A 23680-nucleotide genomic window follows, 5' to 3' on the forward strand; every position below is an offset into this window, starting at 1 on the left:
TCATCGTCTTGTTTTCATGCGCTAACTGTTGTCGACCACGAGCTCTTCCAGCAATGTGACGCTGTCAGTGTGCTTCAGGTCTGTTTGTAAGGGTCAGAAGTTGACCCCTTCCCCCCAACCCGCAGTCTCAACAAACAAACAAACCAAAGGCAACTGGCGTATACAGCTCTGACCTTAAGATTTTAATTGCTCTGTCTTTGAAAAGCCCTGTTGACTGCAGGTGAAACAAGCATTAACATTTCATCAACATTGAACACAGTCATAAAGTAAGCTTTAAAAGAGAAGCAGTTTGGAGAAAAGCAGAGTAAAATAGTCAAAACATATCTGTTACAGCCACAAATTTCAATGTATTTTATGGAGTTTTACTGTGATAAATCAACACAAATTACAGGAAAACTGTAAAATTGATCAAAATTGAAAGATGGGTTTAAAAAATGTTATAAAGATTTGATACACCTTTATAAAATCCAAGATAAACAATCGGCTATAAAAGTCACAGAAAATCTTTTATTAATGTTATTTTTGCATGACTTTGTTAACGCAAACAGCATCACAATTGGCCAGGATTTTTTTCCTCTTTAAATCTTTTTTTTTAAATCACATTTAAAAGTAAATAGTGTAGATGTGTTCCACTCTTTTAAATTTTTTTTACAACTACAGTTCCATATTTATATATATAAAATTACATATGAAATTGAAAGAGCAAAGCACAACCGAAAACCTACTAACCATGGCTTGCACTTGAACTGACAGGCCAGGTAAAGACCTCTTTTAATCCTAGTACCCATGGTAACTTTGGGGGAGATGTCAAGAACGATTAACAGTAAGGTAATAGTAGTCATGCACTCCATAAAAAGACACATATGGAAGACTGACAAGACAGGCATTGTTAAAAGAAAGCCAGAAGAAGTTGACGTGTCGGTTTGCGACAAGACATAAAATGTGAACAAACATTTTAGTTTACATGCAAGAAATGTGAGGGGAAAAAATTTCTGGACACATCATTTCCATAATAAAACACAGGAATGACAGCAACAAGGAGAGAGCCTTTAAAACTGATGCTCACAGATGTTCCTCATCTCATATGGCGAAGTGTCAGTCCTCTGCATAGAGGAGTGTGTAAAAGTGTAACTTTCTATCTACAAAGCTGACATTCCACAAAATAACTTGCTTCAGCAAATGATAGTTCTACAAAGTAATGACACAGGTGGACTAAATACAAACAAATATAAAACCACAACTTTGAGGCTTTTATTTGTAGAAAATAATGAAAACCATTTGTGCTTTTTCCCATTTCTCTTCACAATTATTAAATGGGTGTGACCTTTCCACACTCATTTATTAAACTTGACATTAAAAAAAAACACAATCAGACTTTCAACATAGAAATAGGATCAAGATGCAAATAATTGCATCTTATCCTATGCAGGGAAAGCTTGTTAAAAAGATGGAATAGCATTCTGAGATCCAAAAAACATATTTGTCACTTCATTAAATGAATATTTTGGTTCAGTAGATAAGAGATGCAAGAGGCAGAACAAGCATGTTTTTTATTGAGACATTTCTCTTTGAGTATCATTATTACCCCGAACACAGTAACAAAATCTGAACAACACATGGACGTGAATAATTAGTGTACTGTATGTCTCAGTGTGTTTTTGGCAGAGTAATTACTGATGTCTCTCCTCACTGTAGGCCTTTCAAAATCAGGATGGTGAAGGAAAAAACCCTGAGAGGTTTATTAAAAAAAAACAAAGAAAACATCAGGCACTTAGGAGGACTTGAACCATTTAACAATTTAACCTCCCAATATTGTGCTCATACTCCCTCCTCTGTTGCCATCACTGAGCTTCTCAAAATCGAATTCTAATTTAGTTGGTCATTATGGAGCATTGTCCAAGAATGTTTTCAGTGGTGATTCAGATTGGAATGACAAAAGCTACTTTAAAATAGACTTCAAACTTTTATAGAATTGGCCTAAAGCTAATTCTGCACAGAGAAAAGCTTTGATTTGCATTTAAGAAACTAAAATCTTCAAATATTAAAGCAACTATCTGTTGACTTATGAGTTCAGCTGATGCATTAAATAAAAAAGAAACACACATCTATGAATATATTGTACATTATTTTTTTAGAGTTATAAATTAATATAACAAAATGTGATACAGGCTAATTCATTCATTACATGAGTTAATTAAAAATATAAAAGCACGATTTAAAAGATATATGATGTAAGTCATATTGGAAATTAAAACAAGTTTAAAAAAATTAAAAACAAAAAAAATGAGACTCATTTCAACTGGATGCTAAATCCTGCATTATTTGCTGATGGTGTAAAATTATAATATTTTAATCTGTGAAAAGATGTGCATTATGCAGTATATTTTCTATGACACTCAATGGTTGGTATCTTATTAAAAACAGGAAGAAATGTGTCACTTCCTAGTTGGATGTCCGTGGTTTAATGAGCCATTTGGGGCCCTCGTAATAATTCTGTGTGTTTTCATTTCAATGAGGAAGCTCATCCACAATTAATGTACAATTTTTAAATATCTACTGTGATGCTACTTCAAGATGCAAACATCTCAATACCTTCCACAAATTTAAAACAAAAATAAGCTATTGTGTATTATTTTTGTAAACTATTGAAACAACTATCTACTTTAACTCAATAGCAGACTTTTGCACACCCATTTACTCATTTAATAAACTTGTCTGTTTTTTTTAAGAAAACCTTTTTTGGGTCACTAAAGGACAATGTTGATATAAATCATGTGAGACTCTTTTAACGTTTTGGATCAGCAATAATTTACAAATCTCTTGTCAACAAAGTATCTAACAACGTTGTTCATTTTATTCAAATATTTCTTGTTTAATTTTTGTTATGCAAGTACAAAATTGTTTTGGGGCTTTGAATAAAAGAAATGTAACTTTAGTAACATTTGAGTCACTAAAGGACAATGTTGACCCACGCAAAAAGGTTGGGAAAACACTGGTTTATATGCTTAGAGACTGCAAGTTAATGTCTCTTGCTTTAAGTCAGACGAAATGGCAGTTCTTGCATGAATGGGACCCTGAATGAGAACTTCCTTCTGCTGCACCCATACCAATTAAAGGAAAATCAAATGAGATCCCCTGGCAGCCTCCAGTGGGTATTTCTCACTTTCACCCCAATTGGTCTATAAACCACTGCACTCTTGATGCTCAGTCCTGTCATTTGCTGTGAATTTGTTTTTCACTTCATGGGGAAATTGATTTGTAGCGTGCGAGTGTGTGGAGAAAGTGTGAACTGTGTCGCTCAGTGAGACTTGAGAGGTTGGAGTGAAGATTTTTAATACATTATGCAGCACAGATATAAAATCCCAGACGTTCAGTTAATTTAAGTGTTAATGTGCGGCCCGGTGTTTTTTTTTTATCTCTCTGTCATGTAATTGTCTTCATAGAAATGATAATAATGATAATAAAGGTAATAGAAAGAGGAGTTTAGGAAAACATGAAGCAGAAGATTTTGTGTGTAAGCAGAAATTGGTTGGAAACCTTTATTGTTCCTACAGGCTAAAGCCTGCTGTAAAATTCCCTTTTCTTCCATTCACTTATTGAAAATTGCATCTTTTGTCTTTATCCCACCCAGGAGATTTTTTTTAATGTATTCTACATCTCATTCTTTAATCTGTGAGACACGATATCTAGAGATGTAAAAAATATTTTCTAATTCGGTGAACCTTTGTAATAAAGAAAGAAGGAAAACTACATAACATTTGTGATGAACTGGACAGTAAAAGTTTTCCAGTTTGATAAAAACAAGCAAACAAATAAATAAGAATGACTAAAATCCTGCTTTTATAGTAAATAACTCCATCAAAATCACCACAATGAAATAAATAAACTAGCCATTAAATAATTCTATTATTGGATGTTTCATGGTTAAACTACAAAATAATATATTTTAAAAAGTAATTGAAGTTATTTAAATGCATAATACGACATATTACTCCTAATAATTCTGTAAATAACACGTAATTAATTTAATAAGAAGACATTACATAATAAGGGTGGTCTTTACATTATTCATGCAAATCTCATACCATGCACACTCAATGTCCCACAGCTTGGGTATTTTTATAATAATTTCTATATCTCTTAATATTACAATAACCTGAGTAAATACAAAAGAAACGAAGATTTTGAAACTGCCAAATAAAATTATGATTCCATTTATTTAAGGTAAAAGGTTATCTAATCCACCCTGACTGATTGTGAAAAGGTAACTGTCCTGTAAAGCTAACAACTGATGCCAGCTCTGTTCTGGAGGAGTTTTAGCCCACGCATTTTTCTATTGGAGGGTTTTTTTTAAGCATGAATGTTTAAAGTCAATCCACAGCATATCAATCAGATTTAAGTCCAGACTTTGACTAAGCCATTCCCAAATTTAGCAAACTTGTCAGAGGTGAACTTTTTATATGCTTCAGATCAGTGTGCTTGAGATGTTTCACTGCACTGTAATTTACACATAATAATTGTTGCATTTGTGTGGATTCGGTTTTGGAGTTTCACACCTGAAGGTATCAGGATTGATATAAAAAGCAATTTGTGGCATTAGCCTGAACTTAACACATTCCCTACAAACTGTCTTAAAAAGACTTGTTCACAAGATGTCTGATTTATATTGATGCTGTGTAAACCCTGGTTGGGTTTACCTTGCCTGCTGGTATTTCAACCAGCAGGCAAGGCCAGCTGGTTGAAATACTCTTATTTACTCGTCTGCTTTCACTCATAGCTTCTCCTCTCCGTCTTCCCCAAACCTTCTGCTCTTCAAAATCCTTCCTTCTGGACTTGTACATTACCAATTTTTCATTTCCCTCAATTCTCTCTCTGTCTCACTCCTTTTTGCTCCCTCCCTTGGATATTTAGTTTGATTTATTGCCTCTTGTTGGAAAGGTTGGCGTTTTAATAACTCAGCTCCTCCTCACCCCAACAAAGAGGGGGAGAACATGGAGGAAGAAGAACTTTAGTAAGCACAAAATAAACGTGGGGACAGACAGCAAGTTTTTTTTCTCCACTTTCCTTTTCCTTTGCATCTTCTTGGCTCTCACATACCTTTTTCCAGTTCTCCAGGTTCTCGCTCGGTTGGCTTCCATTCAGGATATAAAAGCTAAATAAGCAGCTGGATTGGGTGCAAATCTCTAATCTGTGGAAGGAAATAAGGCTTACTGTACAGAAAAGAGGATGAAAAAACTGACAACTGAATAAAAATTGATCATCAATTGAATGGACAAAACAAAAGAATATGGGAAAAATGAACTTTGAAGAATGGGAAAATAGTCCAACGGAGAATTAAAGCTGGCGAGAGACAAAGTCGAAGATTTCTAGCAGCAAACAGGACCTTTATTTAGATGGTAATTATTCACACTGGTCATTAGAGAACCGTATCACTTTCTCTCATTTACTGAAAGACAGCAAGGGAGTGGAGGTGAGGGGAGCATAAGAGGCTAATCATTAGACGATATCATTTTCACCCTTGTTCTGATGAGAGGGGATAAGCAGCACAGCAGACCGCCACAGTCCCCAGAATCCACGTCTTAGAGCAATAAGACAATAACTAGCGATTAATAATTCAAATCACAAGCCACCAGCCAGTATAATAGGAGTTAGAGATTAAAAAAACAGCTTTTCTTTTCCATTTTTTTTTCTATTTAGTTTAGTCTGTTTCATTAATTCCTGATCAGAGAAATTATGCAGCTTTTCTTGTTATAAACAGCTAAAAGAGCACAGGCATAATAACAACATGAAAATCCACTCATGTACAGTTTATTTTTAATTGCAATATTTCCCCATGGCAACATTTTCTGATCCAGAAGGTGTTTACTTAAACATTTAGCTTGGTCGTGGTGTTTTATGGGCTAATCTAAATGAGCCTATGTAATCTACAGCTGCAAATATTTAACCATATTGATATTTACTAGTCTGATGTTTCCACGATGAGCATCAAAATGATTATTTCATGTCTATAGTCTGACTTACCCAGCTTCCACTGTCACAAAGAAAACTACAGCAAGTCATTTTTTTCATTTGCCAACTTGTTGTGCAACATCTCTGTTCTGCCTGCTGCACTTTATCCAACTAATACCTGTAAGCGATGATGCTTGGTACAAATTGTATATGTGATTTCCATAACAGCATATAAACTGTCTCTTACATAAATATATGGATTAAAACATGTAGAGATATAGTCTTGTACACTTTGAACAGGATAATATCATCATGGCTACAAAGATTGAGAGGATAATTAAAACATGGCCTCCGATCATGTACACCAGCATATTCAGCTGCTCCATCAACTCTTCCCATGAACATAGAACTAAAGTAGTCTTATTCTATATTCATCTGATGTTTTTTGTGCTTTTAGATTGTTATGTGCTTGACTATTTTTAAGAGGCTATTTTTTTTTGTTGGTGGAGAATAGATAGGATGGAAAGATTGGGTTGTCATTGACTTATAATGTATTACCAATCATAAACCTGAATGTGAACCACAGAAAGAAGCACAAAAGATCACCTGCAGCAGCAGAAGATTGTGCTATACTGTAGAGGAGGATGGATGGATGATCTCAGTCCATGATTCAGATCTATAATGCACAAAAAAACAAAACTTTAATCAGCAATAAATCACTGATATTGCATTAAAAAGCATTTTTAATCTTTAGTCTCTAACTTTAAGTGGTTCTCCCTGTTTTAATGTTTCCCCAGGGAACAATTATCTTGCTTTTAGTTCCTACCACAAAAGCACATCTGCCAAATCCCCCATCAGGTCAGTGCCCACAAGAACACACTCATTAGAACACAGACTGGAAAACATCTCTTTCGTTGCCTTAATAAAGGAGGAACAACAAACCACAAAGAAGTAGTATGAAATAAGTGGGCATCTGTGGGGTAACATAGATTATAAAAGTAGATTTTATTTTTAAAAAATGGCATTAAAGCCAATTGCAGTTATTTTAGTTCACAATTTTAAAACTAATAAAATCATGATACATTATGGAGTGAATTTTATTGCACCTAAATTATGTTCAAAATTAGCATTAAAACAGTCAGTAAAACTATTTGTTTCACTAGAAATAAATGAACCATCTTTTTGGCAAAGAGGAAGTGTATTTGTTTTCAGATACCAGAGCAGAAACTGTGTGTTAGCAGCAAACAGAACAAGACATAACCTTCACAGTTTTTTTTTTTTTTTTTCTTCTTATTTGGCAAAGTATCAAACGGAGTGCACACAAACTGCCACCGCGTCGTTCATCTCAAAGTTAATTTCTCTGCAGAGGGTGGAGAGCAGGAGCTTGGAGAGATGCTGCATCGTTTGGGACAAGGAAGGACGGCACACGATGGACCGTGGAGGGGTAAGGTGAAAATGATGCTTGCATGGAGATGAATAGGAGAGGTGCATTTAGTGAACGGGCTAATAGCATCAACAGAAGAACAGATGGCTGTGCAGAACAGGCTTTGTGTCTTGCTTCCAGTTGACTCTATTAACAGTTCATGAATCCAGGACAAAAAGGAGGGTAAGACATGAGGGTAAGGAGGCAGGTGACAGATGTGAAGTGAAGACACTGAGAATAAGAACAGGATGAAAAGGGAAATGGTTGGTAATAAAGTGTAAAAATGCTCTGCAAGTACGACCTTTTGACAGAAGGGACTTTGACATTTTCAGCAGTAAAAATACGTGCAAAGATATCATACAAAACTCAAATTTGCAGGCAAAATTTTCAGTGATGACTTACAGAAATGCTGTCAGCTATGGAAACATACATGAAATATTAGATATGGGTACATATTATTAAAAATGTACCTGCACTTTCATAAAAAAACACAAAAAAAGCTAAGTAGACAAATACATTATTTTTGAAAACATGTAAATGATTTAAAACATTTGTTCGATTAATGTGTCTCATCATGGTTTTCTTTTTAAATGGCATGTACCCAAATTCCTTTTAACCATGTCAAATGTTATGTCGTGGCATATTGTACAAACAGCACACAACGTTTGCCACAGTACCATGGAGATTTAACAGCGGTAATACATTGCTTCACTTGTTTTATTTTTTCTTTGTTACCTATATTCCTACCCAAAATTACAAGAGTTCTAAAGTTAACAGTGTCTGAAGTTAAAAATACATTTTATAAGACAATGTCAGACCATTGTCAGATCAGATTTAACATTTGTTAAATTACATTTAACATATTTGTATGTATGATAATGAAAAAATACCGGTATGCTGTCTATCACAATCACATCTATCACATTCACTGGTTGGGGGAGGACAATAATCAATTTAAAACAGGAAGCAAACAGCACACAGTTTATAAAAGAGAATAAAATGAACCTTGACTGGCCTCAAGTATCACAACATAATAAAGCCCTACACGAATGGCTCAAAGTAATAAAAACACTAAGGTTTTGAAGTGGTCTAGTCAGACTTAAATTCATGGCATAACCTTCCACCTTGGCTGCTCAACCTCTCCTGCAGAAAAGAGCGGGTCAAAATTCCTCCAAATGTTTTTAACATGCATTGGAAACTTGTAAATCACATGTTTGTACCTTTGTAATACGAGCTTCAGATGGAGAAAAAGAGTTTTTTCCTTGACTGTTTCTCTGCCCTGCTTGAAGATAATGCCCTTTTGAAATACTTTCAGACTTTTGTCACATCTGCATGGAAATGTGTTTAAAGAGTCAGAAGGCTAAAGTCGCCAGGAAGACAAAGAGGTGTCTGTCGATGTCTGATTGTTGCTGAAAACTTAAGGGTTGGGGAACTGTCTGTTAACTCTAAAGTTAGACAGAATGTACAGATTTAAAAAAATCCACATTTTTCTACATGGAGCGTTCCTGCACACATTGCATGTTAGAACCGCATTTATTCCTGACTCAAATTTACGGAGTCCTTAGTACTTTTTGTCCATTTTAAATCGATGGATCTTGTGGACAGAAAGTTACGGACAAAACCCTGGAAGCACAGGAACCCTGAACTCACTTTGGTCCACATGAAATGCCCATAAAAGTAAGATTCTTAGTTTTGAAATGGATTTGTTGTCTGTGTAAAACAGGGTTGGAGTACGGCTCTGTAGGTGCACAATCAGAGTTGGAATAAATAGAAACACAAAGACACAGATTGAACAGTACTGATGAGAAGACAAGAGAGCAACAATTGCTCACATCTCAGAGTGCTGTATTCAGTGGGGGCCACTTATGAAGTCAATAGTAATGGATAGCACATCCCGAATCAGTACAATACGAGACCTTGCCTCTTTATCTGCTTACATGTTGTACCGGCAGTAACAATGGGCGCAATGGCTGCATTGAAAATCTATCCAGCGCACTCACTTCTCATCTTTTCTTTACAAATAGCAACTATTAGTCACCAAAGAAGATGCCAAAGATGCTCTCCAGACAACAAAAAGAAGAAATGGCCATCAATACATGAGAGTGCAAGAAAAAAGTAAACACGGAGAAAAGCAGGTTGGAATGAACACAAAGAAGAGAGGCTGGGGGGAGTGGGCGATGGGGCCTAGAGGAACTAAGAAAGTGTGGTAAAAACCATTTAATAAACACGTCTCTATGGTAACCTAGATGTAATTTGCTTGGTGGGAAAAAGAGAACGACAGAGATTGAGTGTGAGTGATGGAGAGAGGGGAATAGAAAAGCATTTACCATCACGGCTTGAGTCCAGAGCTGTAATTATGGAACTGAGAAGCAGCGGCAAAAAGGGGAGGAAAAGAGCGGAGGTACACACAGCAAAAATATAAGAGCAACACACAATGTGCAATTAACAAAAGGAAAAAAAAGGTGAGAAGGGAAAAAACACACACAGGCAAAGTGGCGACCCCATAAAATTGGCCCCAGTGCAAGTAAGTGGAGTGGGTGTGCAGAATAAAGGCAAGGGGAAAAAAATACAGTTCAGGAGAGAAATAGAAAAATAGAAAATAGAAAATAGAAAAGATAAAGACAAAGAGGACTTCTTTTATAAATGTATGTCTGACTAAATCTGTGTTCAGAGAAAGAAAAGTTAAAAGTATAGACTGATTGCTAAACCAAAAAGAAAAAAATAAATAAAGGACGGGACAATGATCTATTGTAAAGTATTTAAGAGGTAGATGTGAAGCTAAAAGTTCATAAAGACAAACGCTGACTGTAATCTTCAAGTTTAACTAAAGACCTGAGAATAGCAGCTGTTGTACAATTGAGACCAAAAAGAAAAACAAGTTTAGATTGCTTTACAATGTTCAAAGAAAATCTAAATTTTCAGAGTAGGAAACTTTGTTGTAGTTGAATGCAGCCAAAAGTTTCACCAAAAAGTAGGATGATGCTACTGTATTCCTGATTGGTCCAGGGGCAAGACTGATCAAAACTGTAGACAAGGCTGACACAAGACCAAGATGTGGATGAATAGAATAGAAGTACTTTATTCATCCCAGCAGGGAAATTACTTCGCAGTTACAGCATAGAGACAAGACAAGACAAGACAAGACACAATAACAACGTCCGGGTGTTGAGTCTGGAGTTTGGCTGCGGTAGAGCTGATGACATCACAGGCCACCGCTGCATCAGCTGATGGGGGAATGTAAACAGCGATCAAAATGGCGGACGTAAACTCCCTCGGTAAATAACACGGCCGCATTCCCACAGCCAGAAGTTCAATGTCCGGACTACAAATCTGTTCCTTCACGTTAACATGACTGGGATTACACCACCTCTCACTCACATAAAGTGCAATCCCGCCGCCCCTCTTCTTCCGACTCTTGGAATAGTCCCTGTCCCCGCGCACCAAGGAAAATCCAGGAACCTCCACGCTGTATTCCGGAATAAGCGAGTGCAGCCAGGTTTCCGTGAAGCAGAAGATACTGCACTCCCAGTACTCCTTCTGGGTCCTAACCAGCGCCGTGAGTTTGTCTGTTCTATTTCCCAAAGACCTCACGTTCCCCACAATAATCGCCGGTACCACTGGCCTGCGCCGTCTCCTCTTCTACCTCCATTTAACTCCAGACCCGCAGCCCCGTCGTCTCCTCCGTAACTCCTCCGGGACCACAGGCCCGTCTCCGGGCCGCAGCAGAGGCTTACACAGCGCAATCAGCCGTTCACGAGAGCAAACAATGCCGCTACTCCGCTCAGCGAGGTTCTCCACAACCAAGAGTAGAAAAAGTAGCAGAAGAACGCGGAGAATATTGACAGAACCACATCCAGCCATTGTGGAAAGCCCAACTAATGATCCATGGGTTCTTCAAGCACGGATCCTTAATCGGTTACAGCAAATATACACAGACAAACACACACGACGGGAGCTGCATCTGCAGGCAGCCAGTGCCATCTTGACGTTTGATGAAATATGCAGACATATGTTTATTCTAGATTGAATCTATTGAATCTAATGATGCAGAAATGGAGAACGAAGCCAACTCCTATGCATCCCTTAATGTCTATCAAGGTTTCAATAAGAATAGGGCACTACTGAGCTTCTGATTAGAGATGCAGCAATGGGAGGAAGAGTGACAGTAAGTAGAACAAGTCTGACTGAACAGAAAATGAGAGTAATATGCTGGCAACAGATGTCTTTTCTGCAACCCTAAAACAATGTCAGGGTAATGCCTTTCAGATGGATCTTCACTTTGTGAGTCCAGCATATTTTAGAAAGAACTCATTCAAATATGAAATGTTCTTTAAAACAGCAGTTTGACGTTGAGAAATAGATTTCTCTTTACACAAGAGTGCAAACAAAAGCTATAGTATAATGCAGATTATTCAATTCAGGACACAACAAAGATTCCTAACAAGGACAAAGCTTCAGATAGAGCAAAATCAAAAATAGCATTTATCATGGAGTCTTTTACAGTGTTGTTATATTAGCTGTGCTCACATCTAACCATGCATTTCACGGGTTAAGTGATAAACTGCTGAACTGAACACTTGACATTAGAAAGAGTCTAGATATACATCGCAAGTTGCCTCTAGTGATTAAAAAAAATTTGTTTTCTGCTCTAAATACACATACATATGCATATAATCTCTGTTGTTAACCAGTGGGGGTAGGCACATGTTCATGCTTGATAAGTTGGAAATAGAAAGTGTGAGAAATCAAGAGAAGATGTACTTGGTTGCAGCCTAGAGGTTTTTTGGGAGTCTCTTAATGTGCACCGTGTTAAGAGCTGCACCAAGGAATCGGCATTGTATTTAAAATCCAAAGTTGAATCTTTGTAGTTTCCTTCTGTAAAAATCCACAGGAATCCCCCCTCTAATTTGAAAGTCTGGCTTGAAAAATCAAAAGTTTCTGTGACAAAGTGGTTTAATTTGTGTTTACCATTTACTGACATGCTGCCAATTTGGTGTAAGACCAGTAATGTTTGAAACGGTTGAGATGGGTGTCAAAGTGTAAAAAACCCAAAACAACAAAATTCACCAGAAGAAGAACCTGGAACTGGTGGCTGATGCTTTTTTTTTGTTCATCTATTTTGACCATTTGACTACAATACTTCACAGTTTCTTACCAACGCTGATTTTAAAAAGCAACATGGCTGAAAAGTGCCTCATGACTTAAAACTGTTGTTTTTCATCTAACAGTTTATCTGTAAATATAACATTTATATACTTTGTACTATATAACTTCATGCTTGAACCCAATTGTAATGCATACAGTATATTTTATATGGGAAACATGTGCTCCCTGATTTTTTTTTAAAGTCAAAAGAACATTTTTACTTTTCTGAAGCTCCTCCTTAACTTTTAACTCCAAGCTGATTGTCATTGAGTTTGTCTCTCCTATTTGACGGGAAAAATATCTGACAGGATATTTGAGCACTTTTGCTGATGTAATTGGCATCATTCATACAAATCAGTTGGTCTCTTGGAACAGACCTGGTAGTCACCACCACATGTTGTCATGAAGTGCGGTTGGATGAGGTGGTAAGGCAGACGCTGAGGACCCAGGTTGAAATGAAGAAATGAAGATTTTAATGATGAATTCCAGAAATATAAAGTCCAATAATCCAGGCAGCATAGAGAGAGAGAGCAGAAGGCTAAAGCTCCTCAACTGGAAAACACAATGGACAAAACAAACAAGACCATCCGACTAGACGTAAGACCAGACAGTTTTGACAAGGACCCGACAAAGACACAGAAACAGAAACACAGGTGACATTAAATACACAGAGGGTAATCAGGGAACGAGACACACCTGGGAACAATCAAGGAGAAGACAGGACAAGGAAGTGAACCTAAAGTAAACACACAGAAAAACTAAAATCCTTACACATGTAGCAGTTCCTCCTTATTGTCACCACATGTTCGCTCAGGAAAAGAGATTGCTGCAAAGGAGATGAATGCAACAGTTGACATTATATGATGGATTGAACGTAACTGTATAGCATTGCAATTTAAATTGAATTGGACTATATTTGATTTGAATGTTTAAACATTTACAAACAAATGGAGCTGTGATAAACAAGGGTGGATGCAAACCCATATTACCACTATTAATATGGGTTTGCACTATTAATCTTACCACTATTCAGAGAAGAATAGTGGTAATATATTGATAGTAATCTTCCAATTCTCCATAACCATTTATTCTGGTGCTGTTTGCAGTTTTGCAAGAGCTGAACTCAGCTCTGTACCTCCAGTAAAACGAACTGTTAATGTGTATACCAAGATTTTTTGGAGAATGTCCCTTTAAATTCCAATAAAACTGCACATGAGAGACAAGTTAGAGTCTGATCAGTTTTCCCATCTCAACCACACAGAAATATAGCAAAGACCAGGCCTTCTTTCCAGCATCAGTGTCTGGCCTCATTAAAGTGTTGTGAAAGAAAGGGGAAAAAAAATCTTGCTAACATAATGGTAGGCCTTGTACTTGGTGATCTATTGATAATTCACAATGAATTCAAATTTGCAAACCAAATTCTTGTTTTCAAAACTCGTTGAAATTGTACATTTTATAATAACTTCACTGTTGAAAAATGTTGAAACACATCATAGCCTGATCAAAATGAATACCAGATTCATGCGTATGATGATGGGTGTGTATAAATATCTGACCAGAACTGTGGAATGCTAGCGAGCGTTGCTGAAATAAACTCTTTCAAGGGAGCACAGGGTGGAAAAAACACATCTGACCAGCAGTGAGAAGATCAATGAAAGTAAAGATTGGGACGGATGATGGATCAAGACTGAGAAAAGATGTTTTGGACAGACTGCTGATAATGATGAATAGACATACAGAAGATGGAGCACATATTAAAGAGAAAGGAGAGGCAACAACGATTTCAGAGAGAGAAATTAATGATTTCAAATTACTGCTAAGACATTCTCCTTTCTTTGTTCAGCTAAAACAACATTTCAATGTGCAAAATTTATCAGCTTTGCTCCCACTTTTGTGCATCATGACTACATATCAATTGCCATTCCCTTGAGGTAAATGAAAGCCTTTTCTCTGCAATTTAATCTGAGTCGAGAGGAAAATCGGGTCAATTTATAAGGAGTTAGCTGCAGGGTTACTGAATAGTTTAACTGCTATTCTCTCAAGACAGTCCCAAATTGAGGTTTAAAAGGGGTTTTTTTCTGAGAGGGAGAATAAAAATGAGTTAAACAAAAAAGATTGTTTTTTTTGTCATACAACTTTGTAAGGAAAGGTCTAGTCTTATAGATCTATCAAAATGATTGAAAAAGAGAACCCCGCAGAGGGAGAAAGTCCACCACAGTCCATTTCATGTTTGCAGAGGGAGCATCAACTCACCAGGGACAAATTAGCCACACGGGAGCACTGAGGCATCATGGGAAATTAATGATCAGGACCTCCAGGAAGTAAGCTAATGAGTCCTTGTCCTGTGCGCACAAACACGGCGAGCCACACACTCACGTAATGAAAGACAGAGAAACCGAGATAAGGAGGAGGTCCTGTGGCGAGGAAGACGCCTAATACGCAGCCGCAGCTGCTAATAACTCAAAGTCTTTGATGGGTGATAGTGGCAGAGAAATGGCGGGGTTAGTGATCTCACAGATGCACATATGTTATGAAATCAGATAATTACAGAAGACCACCAGTGGCTTTCACCCATGGAGGTATAGTGATTACAGTGGCTACATCCTCCCTTGGGGTGGCTAACAGAATTATTAAAAAAAACAGAACACACACAAGCCGAATCATCTGCTTCAATGTCACTCCTGCTCTTTCTACTGTATCACTCAATACCCCACGTATACCTTCTTTAACTCAAAGGAGCTGCTCATGGACAGTCTACAGGTTCTGAGGTCCAAACTGTATTTTTCAACAAACCTTTCAGGTCTGTCATATTTGGTACTTCTGGAAGTGCGTATGCCATAAATGTCATTAGTTGAAGTGTATACAATTCACTTTGTAGCGTAGACAAAAGATATTTAAATGGACAACTTAAGAAAACAAATAACACATTTTTGTCATTGTCTGAAATATATTCAGACAAAGTTGTATGTAAACGTTTAATGGATCAGCAGATTTATCTTTTAAACTGCATGACGTTGATTAACCATTTTGGGTATCTTTCTAAAAGCTCCTCACAATAGTTTGCTTGAATTCGCTCCCATTCCCACAGAACAAGTGTAACTGAGCCATGATTGTGGCACACCTTTCAGCTGTGCCCAAAAGGACATGTTTTATTGTGGATAATGGCACGGTCTAAAAGCTTCAGCCAGCATTTTCACAAGCTCTTTGGTTCTGTTCGGAGGTCAATTCACATATAATGCTTCGAAATACATCACCTGCAATACACAACCATCTTCTTCTTGAATGTCATGATGGCTGGGCATTCTCATACTGTTTTTACATATAATGGTATAGATGAACTGGGTATCTTCTGGTATCTGGAAATTGCACCCAATGATGAACCAGACATGTTCCGTTCTCTTCTTGATATCTTTGCTGATTATTTTTGTTTTTTTTACTTCACATCGTGAAGGAAGAAGTGTCCTCCACTTAACCTAAATGTCGTGAATTAACCTGAGTACTTTTTTAAACCATGGATACAGCCATTGTATGTAAATTTCTGACAGAGAAGAATGGAAGCAATTACGACGCTCGCTCTGATTTTTTTCAGATTTCAAGGTTAGTAAAATAGAGGTAAAATTCTGCTTTCATTTGTACAGCTCTTCTGTAGAAACCACGCAGCTTCTGCACAAACCTCTCCCACATTAAATGTGTAAAAAGAAATGAAAAAGAAAAAAAAATCTAAATCATACAAGGAAAAATGCCAAAATAAAACATATACACACATAATATAATGCAAGAAGTATGCATCACAAATGTTAGACAAGCAGACCACAAAGCTGATATTCAACGTACCTATACAGCGCACATTAAAGAAACTAATGTTGAGTAAAATTGTGTACATTTAAGTATAAAAAAAAATACTGGGAAAAAAATTAAGTAAAAGTAAAATATATTGCTTTCTATGTATGAAATGTCAAAAATAAGTGCCATAAAATGCAGTAAAATACAGTCTACCTGAAAGGCAGACAGACTAAGGTATGTTAAGCCCCTGAGGTTTCTTAGGGGACAATTTCTCCTGCTTCTGCCCAGGACCCGGTTTCTCACGCTCCGTCTCTGGTGACTTCAGGTTAAAAAAAAAAAAGAAAAATCAGATAGTCTTTCTGGGTTTTCCTGCATAGCGAAACTGTCGCAGGCGGAACCCCACACCAGTGGGCGCACCTCTCAAGGATTTAACTGTTGCACTCTGGTGTCACATATAACCACACCCTTATGGACCGATTGGCTCGAAGTTTGCCCGGCACCGCCCTGAGCTCGGTGCATCCGCCCTCTCTACTCTGTGCAGCCTGTTGCTGCCAAACCAGTTAGCAGGCTATCTGATTTAATTGATTAGAAAGCCTTTTTGAACTCAGGTGACAATCATCGTTTAGAGAGACTTCTGCTTTAAACAAGAATTCTGGATTTGAGTAAATTCTCAGGAGCACTGTTTTGGGGGCGGCGCACCTTCTTCAACCTCTGGTGTGATTTTTGTTTTGATACACTTATATATATATATATATATACATAGAGATATTTATTTTTTTTCCTGCGCGATTTGAATGAGTTCTTCGTGGTACATCATGCATTTCGGAGCAGGAACCGGTCTAGCGAAAGTGCGGCACCGTGTGCATGAGTTGGTGAAACTTTAATGTGCAACAAGAACAGCTGATCACCGCGCCTCTTCTGTCAGGTCTCCCAGCCTGACTTCCACCCTCTCAACAGGCTGCAGAACAGCCTCCCCAGGATGGTCTGCCTGCGCGCACCGGGAGCTGCGGGCGCCCTTAAAGCAACAGTTTTCCTCCTCAACATTATCTCCGCTGTGGTGGCGAAGAGACACGTGGTTTACTGGAACTCTACGAACACAAGGTGAGAAACCTTACTGGACAGCCAGGGATGCTTCCCCTCAGGACAGACACGGAGTAGTAGCAGAAAGGGTTAGAGCTGAGACTTGTCAGGCTGATTCAGTCTCCGGGCCTGTGTGTAAAACAAAGAGAGCCGGCCTGAGCTCGTCCTGCCACGCTGTTGCACAACAATCTGAGCTCCTTGAGCATGACTCAGAGCTTAGTTTGTTTTCAAGAATGTCAGCTATGCAGCAGATCCCGTGTTTGTGTGCTTAATTAAAGAGGGGCGTAGAGCAGGTATCATTGTTCGAAGTCTTCAGGCTATAAGGCTGCTGGAGTAAAAGTAATAAGAAAAACAACTAAAGTTGATACAGTGGAAAACTGGGTTCACCTAAGACCCAGTTATCTGCTCACACCTTCTCCAGCCAGCCTCTTATCTTCCTCATAATAACCATTCTGCAGTTACTTATTATTCTGTTTAAACAAAGTCTGAAATATAGGTTTCTGTTGAAATGTTTGTTGTCATTAATGACACTTATGACGTTCTCATGGCTTAGGTGTTCATTATAGTCTTATGTGCTTTTGTGCATTGGTTTGGTGATGAGAAGATATGCATGTAATGAGTTGATTGGGGCCATTAGGTATGTCAGAGGTGTTCCAGGGTGGTCTAATTGGGAGTTTGAGGTGTGAAACTTGCAGAGACTCAAAAACACGTCAACTATTGTCTTACAGGCTTGTTCAGAGACTCACTCTACAAGGAGGCTCTTTACAATGAAAATGAAAGTAATGTTTTACACAGATAAATTGTACACAAAGTAATATATCCCATACATTTATTTCATTTGGATGAACACAGCTTTTGCAGAAGGTCTCGTACACTTTCTACAAGAGAGAAAATGTCCAGCAAAAAAAGATGTCTGTTCAGAGGGCCATATACAAGTATATGGAGCACAAAAGGTGCCCAAGCAATAGGTTTGGCTTCTTATGTGTGTCTAAGATTTGAGCTACAGGAAGCATATGGATTATGGCTACAATTAAAACAAAAAACAGTCAACACGTAAATAAACTTTTAAGGCTAACATAATTGTAAGATAAACTGGTTTACAGTTGTCAAACAGGCAGTTGTTGATTTTCCACAAGAAGACTAAGCTAAATATGGCCAATGTTAAAGAATATTGCTTTTCAGAGAAATGCATAGAAGCATAGTATCCAAAAGTTTAGTGAAAGGAAAAACGGTGGTGTGAAAAGGCGCGTCAAGCAGCCTTGAGAGTATTATGGAGCAAAGCTCATAAAAGAGTTTGGGGGAGATTCACAAGGTGTGAGCAGTAGCTGGAGTCAGTCCAGACTGCAGAGATCAGTCTAGTCTCCATATTTCCAAACTGATGAATATAAATTACTTGTAGAATAAAGGGAATGTCTTTTATCCCCCACCCCCACACAGCCATATTGTTCTGCACTTTGCACTGTCACATTATCTGTACTTTGCCATAATTGGACCTGCTGCTACTTCTTTGGTGTGGTTGAGTGCCTTTAGTTAATTTAGTTGTATATATTGTTATTATTATTATTGTGTGTTTGCTTATTTATACTGTATATATTTGACCTTTTGCACGGGAGCTGCAATGGAAATTTCGTTGAATTCTGTTCAATGACAATAAATGCTATCTATCTATCTTTAGTCAGCTGACTGGCAATGTGGAGCACCATGTAAGAGTTGGGGCTACGCTATGTTGTTCTTAGCAGCTCAATAAAAAACGTGCTACTCCTAAATTTTTTCTGACCTCTGATGAAAAGGACTTTAAACCAGGAAAGGTATGACAGTCTCTTTTTAGATTGGTGAAACTGGTTAGTTTCAGGGAGTAAAGATTGCAGAACAATTTGCCCCTGTAATTTGAGAGATACTTGCAGAGAGCAGCAGAGCTATGTATGCATATTTCCTTTTCATATTTGTAGTCAAATGTTCATTAAATGCACAAGAAAGGAATATAAATGACAATGTTTTCTGTGGCTGCAATAAATCAGAATTTCTCAAATGTTTTACTGTACAAGACTATGACTATAATATTAATGTTAGGGCTGCACTGAACGGCATTTTTCTGGCTAACAGATTTCTGTCTTTCTTTTTAAATTAGGAGTGCCAATTTTTATTTATAGATATAAGTACTCTTTCCTCACAAAATTGCTTTTTGATATTAATTTATCCTGGGGAAAAGAGGTTAAATACAAATTCATGTTGCATAAAATATTCATTACATGTTCTTCAAAATCTTGATAGTTCTTGCTGTGCAGTATTTTAGCGCAACTTGTTATAAAGTCCTATATGAATAAAGTAGGCATTATAAGGGAAGTACTTTTAGTAAAACAGAAAATTCAGGCATTAAAAAAAATTATCCCTTTTTGTGGCTCAATGCATATATTTGTAACTCACCTTATTTTTATTTACCTAAATTTCAGTCAATGTGCATTTTGTTGGTTGATTTATTTATAGACTAAAAATACTGCCATATTTTTTTATTTGTACAAATTCTGCCAAACACTAAGATTTTTATTACATGTCTAATTTTCATGTACATCTTTTTTTTTGCCCATGTACATACAGAGGATCTAAACTTGATTCTCGAGGCCAATAATGTCTTTCCTGAGGCTTGTTGTCGTTGCTGCAGTTCTTATCTTGTGTATTAGAGCCAGCCAGCGTTTCTATCCAGGCAAGTAAAACCCAGAACCGCAAATTGGGATCAAACAGAAACGTGTTTTAGGAGGAACTCTGCAAGGATTAGGAAACCCCTTCATGTCCCCCAGAGATTTGGGGATGAATGGTCACAGTCGGCGAAGGTGCCACGCACACTCTGCTGCACAGCACACAATCACAATGCCATCAGGTGGAGGGTGACCCACTGTGGCAGAGAATCACTCTCATCAGCAACACCACCCAATCACAAAGCTATCAGTGGAGCAGTGATGTCCAGAACCCCCTAGACTCACTCTCCTCTCCTCTTCTCCCTCCCCATCTTCTTCATTAGTTCCCTTGTTACATCCTGCTCTCCATTTAATTTTTTTTGTCTGTGCTCCCCCTCCTTTATGTCTCGTGACTCCCTCCTGTCCTGTGATGGTTATTGGCAGTGTGATTAGTTGAGCTTCAGTCATTTTCCCATCCCATATTTTCTATTAGCTGCCTACCAGCCAGCCAGGTTGTCTTGAGGCCTGTAAATGCAGTGAGGCAGAGGGGAGAGGAGCACAGGAACACGGGTGCCATGCCTTTTGTGCCTCTGTAGGATTCAAAGCTCCGACATATTCACTTTTTGGACTTTAGCTAAAGTAGTAGAATGTTGTTTAAATGATTTGTATTGTGATATTTGTAGTAATAATAATATTATCTATTTTTGTGTGCCATTCATTACACTTTTTTTTAGCATTGTTCAACTAATATGTTTAAACAGATTGATCCCTTATTATTCAGTTCAGCTAATTAATTATCTGATCACCACAAGGCTCCACGGTGTCTATGGCAGAGCATGTACAGTAGTTGCTTTGCAGTCTTACTTCCCTCAGGAGATGGTGGAGGAAACAGCAAGCCAAATATTGATTTAGGACAGAATAGTTTTGGATTTGCATTCATCTTTCTGTCAAACATTTCTTGAAATAAATGCATAAATTCTATCCCACCTGCTTGGTGTCCAAGTGGAAAGTAGAACTCATCAAAATATTGAATCACAATTATTGCAGTATCAGTGCATGCAATATCACAGCAATCAAAGCGCAGACTTTAGTGTAGCAGGAAATACTAAAAAACATTGTAGCATTTTAATTTTTTTCTTCCAAGATCTCATCCCACCCATGAAAATCGCTGCTTATTTTAGTACTGACAATAAGTTATGAAGCGCATGCTAACTGTAGCATTGTGTGTAGTGAACAGTTAGCCAGTTGAGGTATTCTCACTGTTCTGTCAGGCTTTTTTACACCTTCAGTATAGCTCATGCCAATGTTTCTCATGAGTACCTAAAATGTAACCTCAAAAAAATAGTAAAGCAGGAAGTGCTTCGTTAAAACACGTGAACGTGTTTGTCAGCCTGCCCTTCATGGAGTAATTAGCACTTGACTAATTACTCCTTGACTCATCGACATAAAAGGGCATCTAAAAAAACTCATAGTTGCATCAAAAATATTTTTTCAAACACCAATGCAGGGTGTTAACCATGTAGCCATTATCCTCGTATGCACATGTCAGAAATCTGGGCTTGAAATGCTAGAAAGACTTCTGTTTAATGTAAAAATGTGTCATCTTCATCTCTTGAGAGCTATTATCACCACAAAGCACAATCCTATATTTTAGTGCCAAAATTAAGTCACAATTCAAATGCTAACATTAGCAGCATTAGCAGTTAGCCACTTAAAGTATTCTTAAGAGTGCAAAAGATTTCTTTGTAAGAACTTTATCTAGACTGTCACATTTACCTATTTATTGCTTCTTTAACTGTTAGATGAATCTGGCAATGAAACAGGGCAACTCAAGCATAACTGAGTCTTAAAAAATAGAAACAGTGTATCTGGACTTAAGCCTTTCCTCTCTCACATTATTGGCTCATAATTATAGTTTGATTTGATTTAGCAATATTATTGATTTCAAAACTAGATATAACTTTGTGACACAGTACAATTTCAACATTGATGGCAGATGTTTTTTTTTAAATGAGAGATTATTATAAAAAAACTGTAAAATTGCTTACTAGCTTTGCAATGAGAACAAGCAGAAGCCAACTGAGGCGTTATTAGCGGCTAATAACGGTAAGACATGAAATTTCTATGTTCCTAAAAACATAGACATCTTCATGTTTATTACCTGAGCATACAAAAACTAGATGATGTTTTTTTGTTGTCAGAAATAGTGTGGCATTTTAATATTGCAAGATGTTGTGCCACATCTGTTTACATCTTAAGGAACAGACCCTTCTGTTTTTTGTCAACAACAAGCTAACTGCAGCAGCTAACAGCCATTCATTGTTTTCCCACAGTGCTTACAATTTTTTTGTATCTTATCAGTCTCCTGGCAATGTTTTTTGTTTTTCTTTCAAATGATTACCCAAAATGCTGCCAGATCAATAGTTTAACAATGATGGAGGTGGGCTTTTTCAACGGTGACATAATCAGTCTTTATTACCTGATAATTCTTTAATACAAAGCTACAATATGTCAAGGGTAAAACATTGATCTGTGGTACATAATGGCAGCTTAGATTGGTATACTGTAGCTATTAGACAGTGCTTTACAGAACAGACTTTAGTTTGAGAAATGCGTAACTTGTTCACACCGACTAATCTTTAAAACATCTTTGCACAAAAAAAAACAACACTGACCGAACACACAAAGGCTTCCAAATAATATCATGTTAGGTTACCGTAGATTGTTGGAGGACATGCTCTCTTTAGTGTGGTTGACAGGAGACGGTCTCTCGCTGCCACCATTCCTTCGACATCTAGATTTATGGTTTTAATGAAGCGGGGGCAGTGGAGTGGAGACAGAGGAGCCTCGACGCTCTGCCCTTTGCTTGCTAATATGCCTGTAACAAAGGCTCAGTAAAACACTTTTAACGGGCGCACATTTAGCACCCTCCTGATTGAAAACTGGAGCTCTGAAATGGAAGTGATGGGGGTCAGCGGCCAATGCTGTGGGATCAGATACCATGGCCTCTATCTTTGTGGTGCTCAAGTATTCCCCCTCTTTTATGATTTCTTTTTTCTTTTTAAGAAGAGAGTTTACGATCGCGCTTGGTTTTACAGCTGTGCCTCCTTTAGAGCAATAGTCTCTTATTAGATGGGAAATTATTATATACTTCCTGGAGCAGTTAAAGGTCGGTAAAATTATATAACCACACTTCTCAGAGTATTTGTGAGTGCGAGCAATATTTGTTACCTCTCTCCTGAGCAAGAAACTCTAACACTTTTATAATAGTATTCATACTTTTCTTGTAGCACCTCGGTGTCCTTTAAAACCTGTTGAGTCAAACACTTTGACCAGCCATTTTGCTGATGCAGCCGTGTCTTTTTTTATTTTATCTTTGGACCTACATTCATCCTAATAAAATCCACTCAGGAATCTGTCGGGATGTTTTCTCAAAGGACCAAAACTTCACCTATTGAATTACACTAGCGAGATATGATTTTGGAGATGTTGTATATGAGCGTCCCATACATCTGTAATGAGAACAAATGCTACCCTCATCTGAACCAAAAATAAGCTACTTCAATTCCTCATTCTTTGGCTTATCCTTTTTCCTGTTCTTTTCATTCCAAGATTCCTCAAAAGAGGT

The 23680-nt window shown here is 37.6% G+C and overlaps 1 protein-coding gene and 1 long non-coding RNA gene across 3 annotated transcripts in view; one reads left to right on the top strand and one right to left on the bottom strand.

Moving 5' to 3' along the window:
• Positions 1 to 1536: 1536 nt before the first annotated feature.
• On the bottom strand, positions 1537 to 13140 carry LOC114142296 (uncharacterized). The gene is made up of 4 exons (XR_003594988.1): positions 12895 to 13140; positions 6556 to 6625; positions 5098 to 5188; positions 1537 to 1729 (listed from the first exon to the last, which is right to left on the bottom strand). It is a non-coding gene; the product is annotated as an uncharacterized LOC114142296 (long non-coding RNA).
• A 3700-nt stretch (positions 13141 to 16840) lies between these two features.
• The window catches only part of efna4 (ephrin A4), a 46233-nt gene continuing 39393 nt past the window's right edge, over positions 16841 to 23680 (top strand). The window contains exons 1-2 of one of the 2 annotated variants that reach the window (XM_028012694.1): positions 16841 to 17014; positions 17226 to 17401. In XM_028012694.1, coding sequence (XP_027868495.1) covers positions 17280 to 17401 — 122 coding nt within the window. In that variant the 5' untranslated portion in view covers positions 16841 to 17014; positions 17226 to 17279. Of the gene's footprint in view, positions 17402 to 23680 lie in introns of both variants that reach the window. The other variant, XM_028012693.1, reaches the window with a different exon arrangement.

This window comes from Xiphophorus couchianus, chromosome 3, assembly GCF_001444195.1.
Source record: "Xiphophorus couchianus chromosome 3, X_couchianus-1.0, whole genome shotgun sequence".
NCBI lineage: Eukaryota > Metazoa > Chordata > Actinopteri > Cyprinodontiformes > Poeciliidae > Xiphophorus > Xiphophorus couchianus.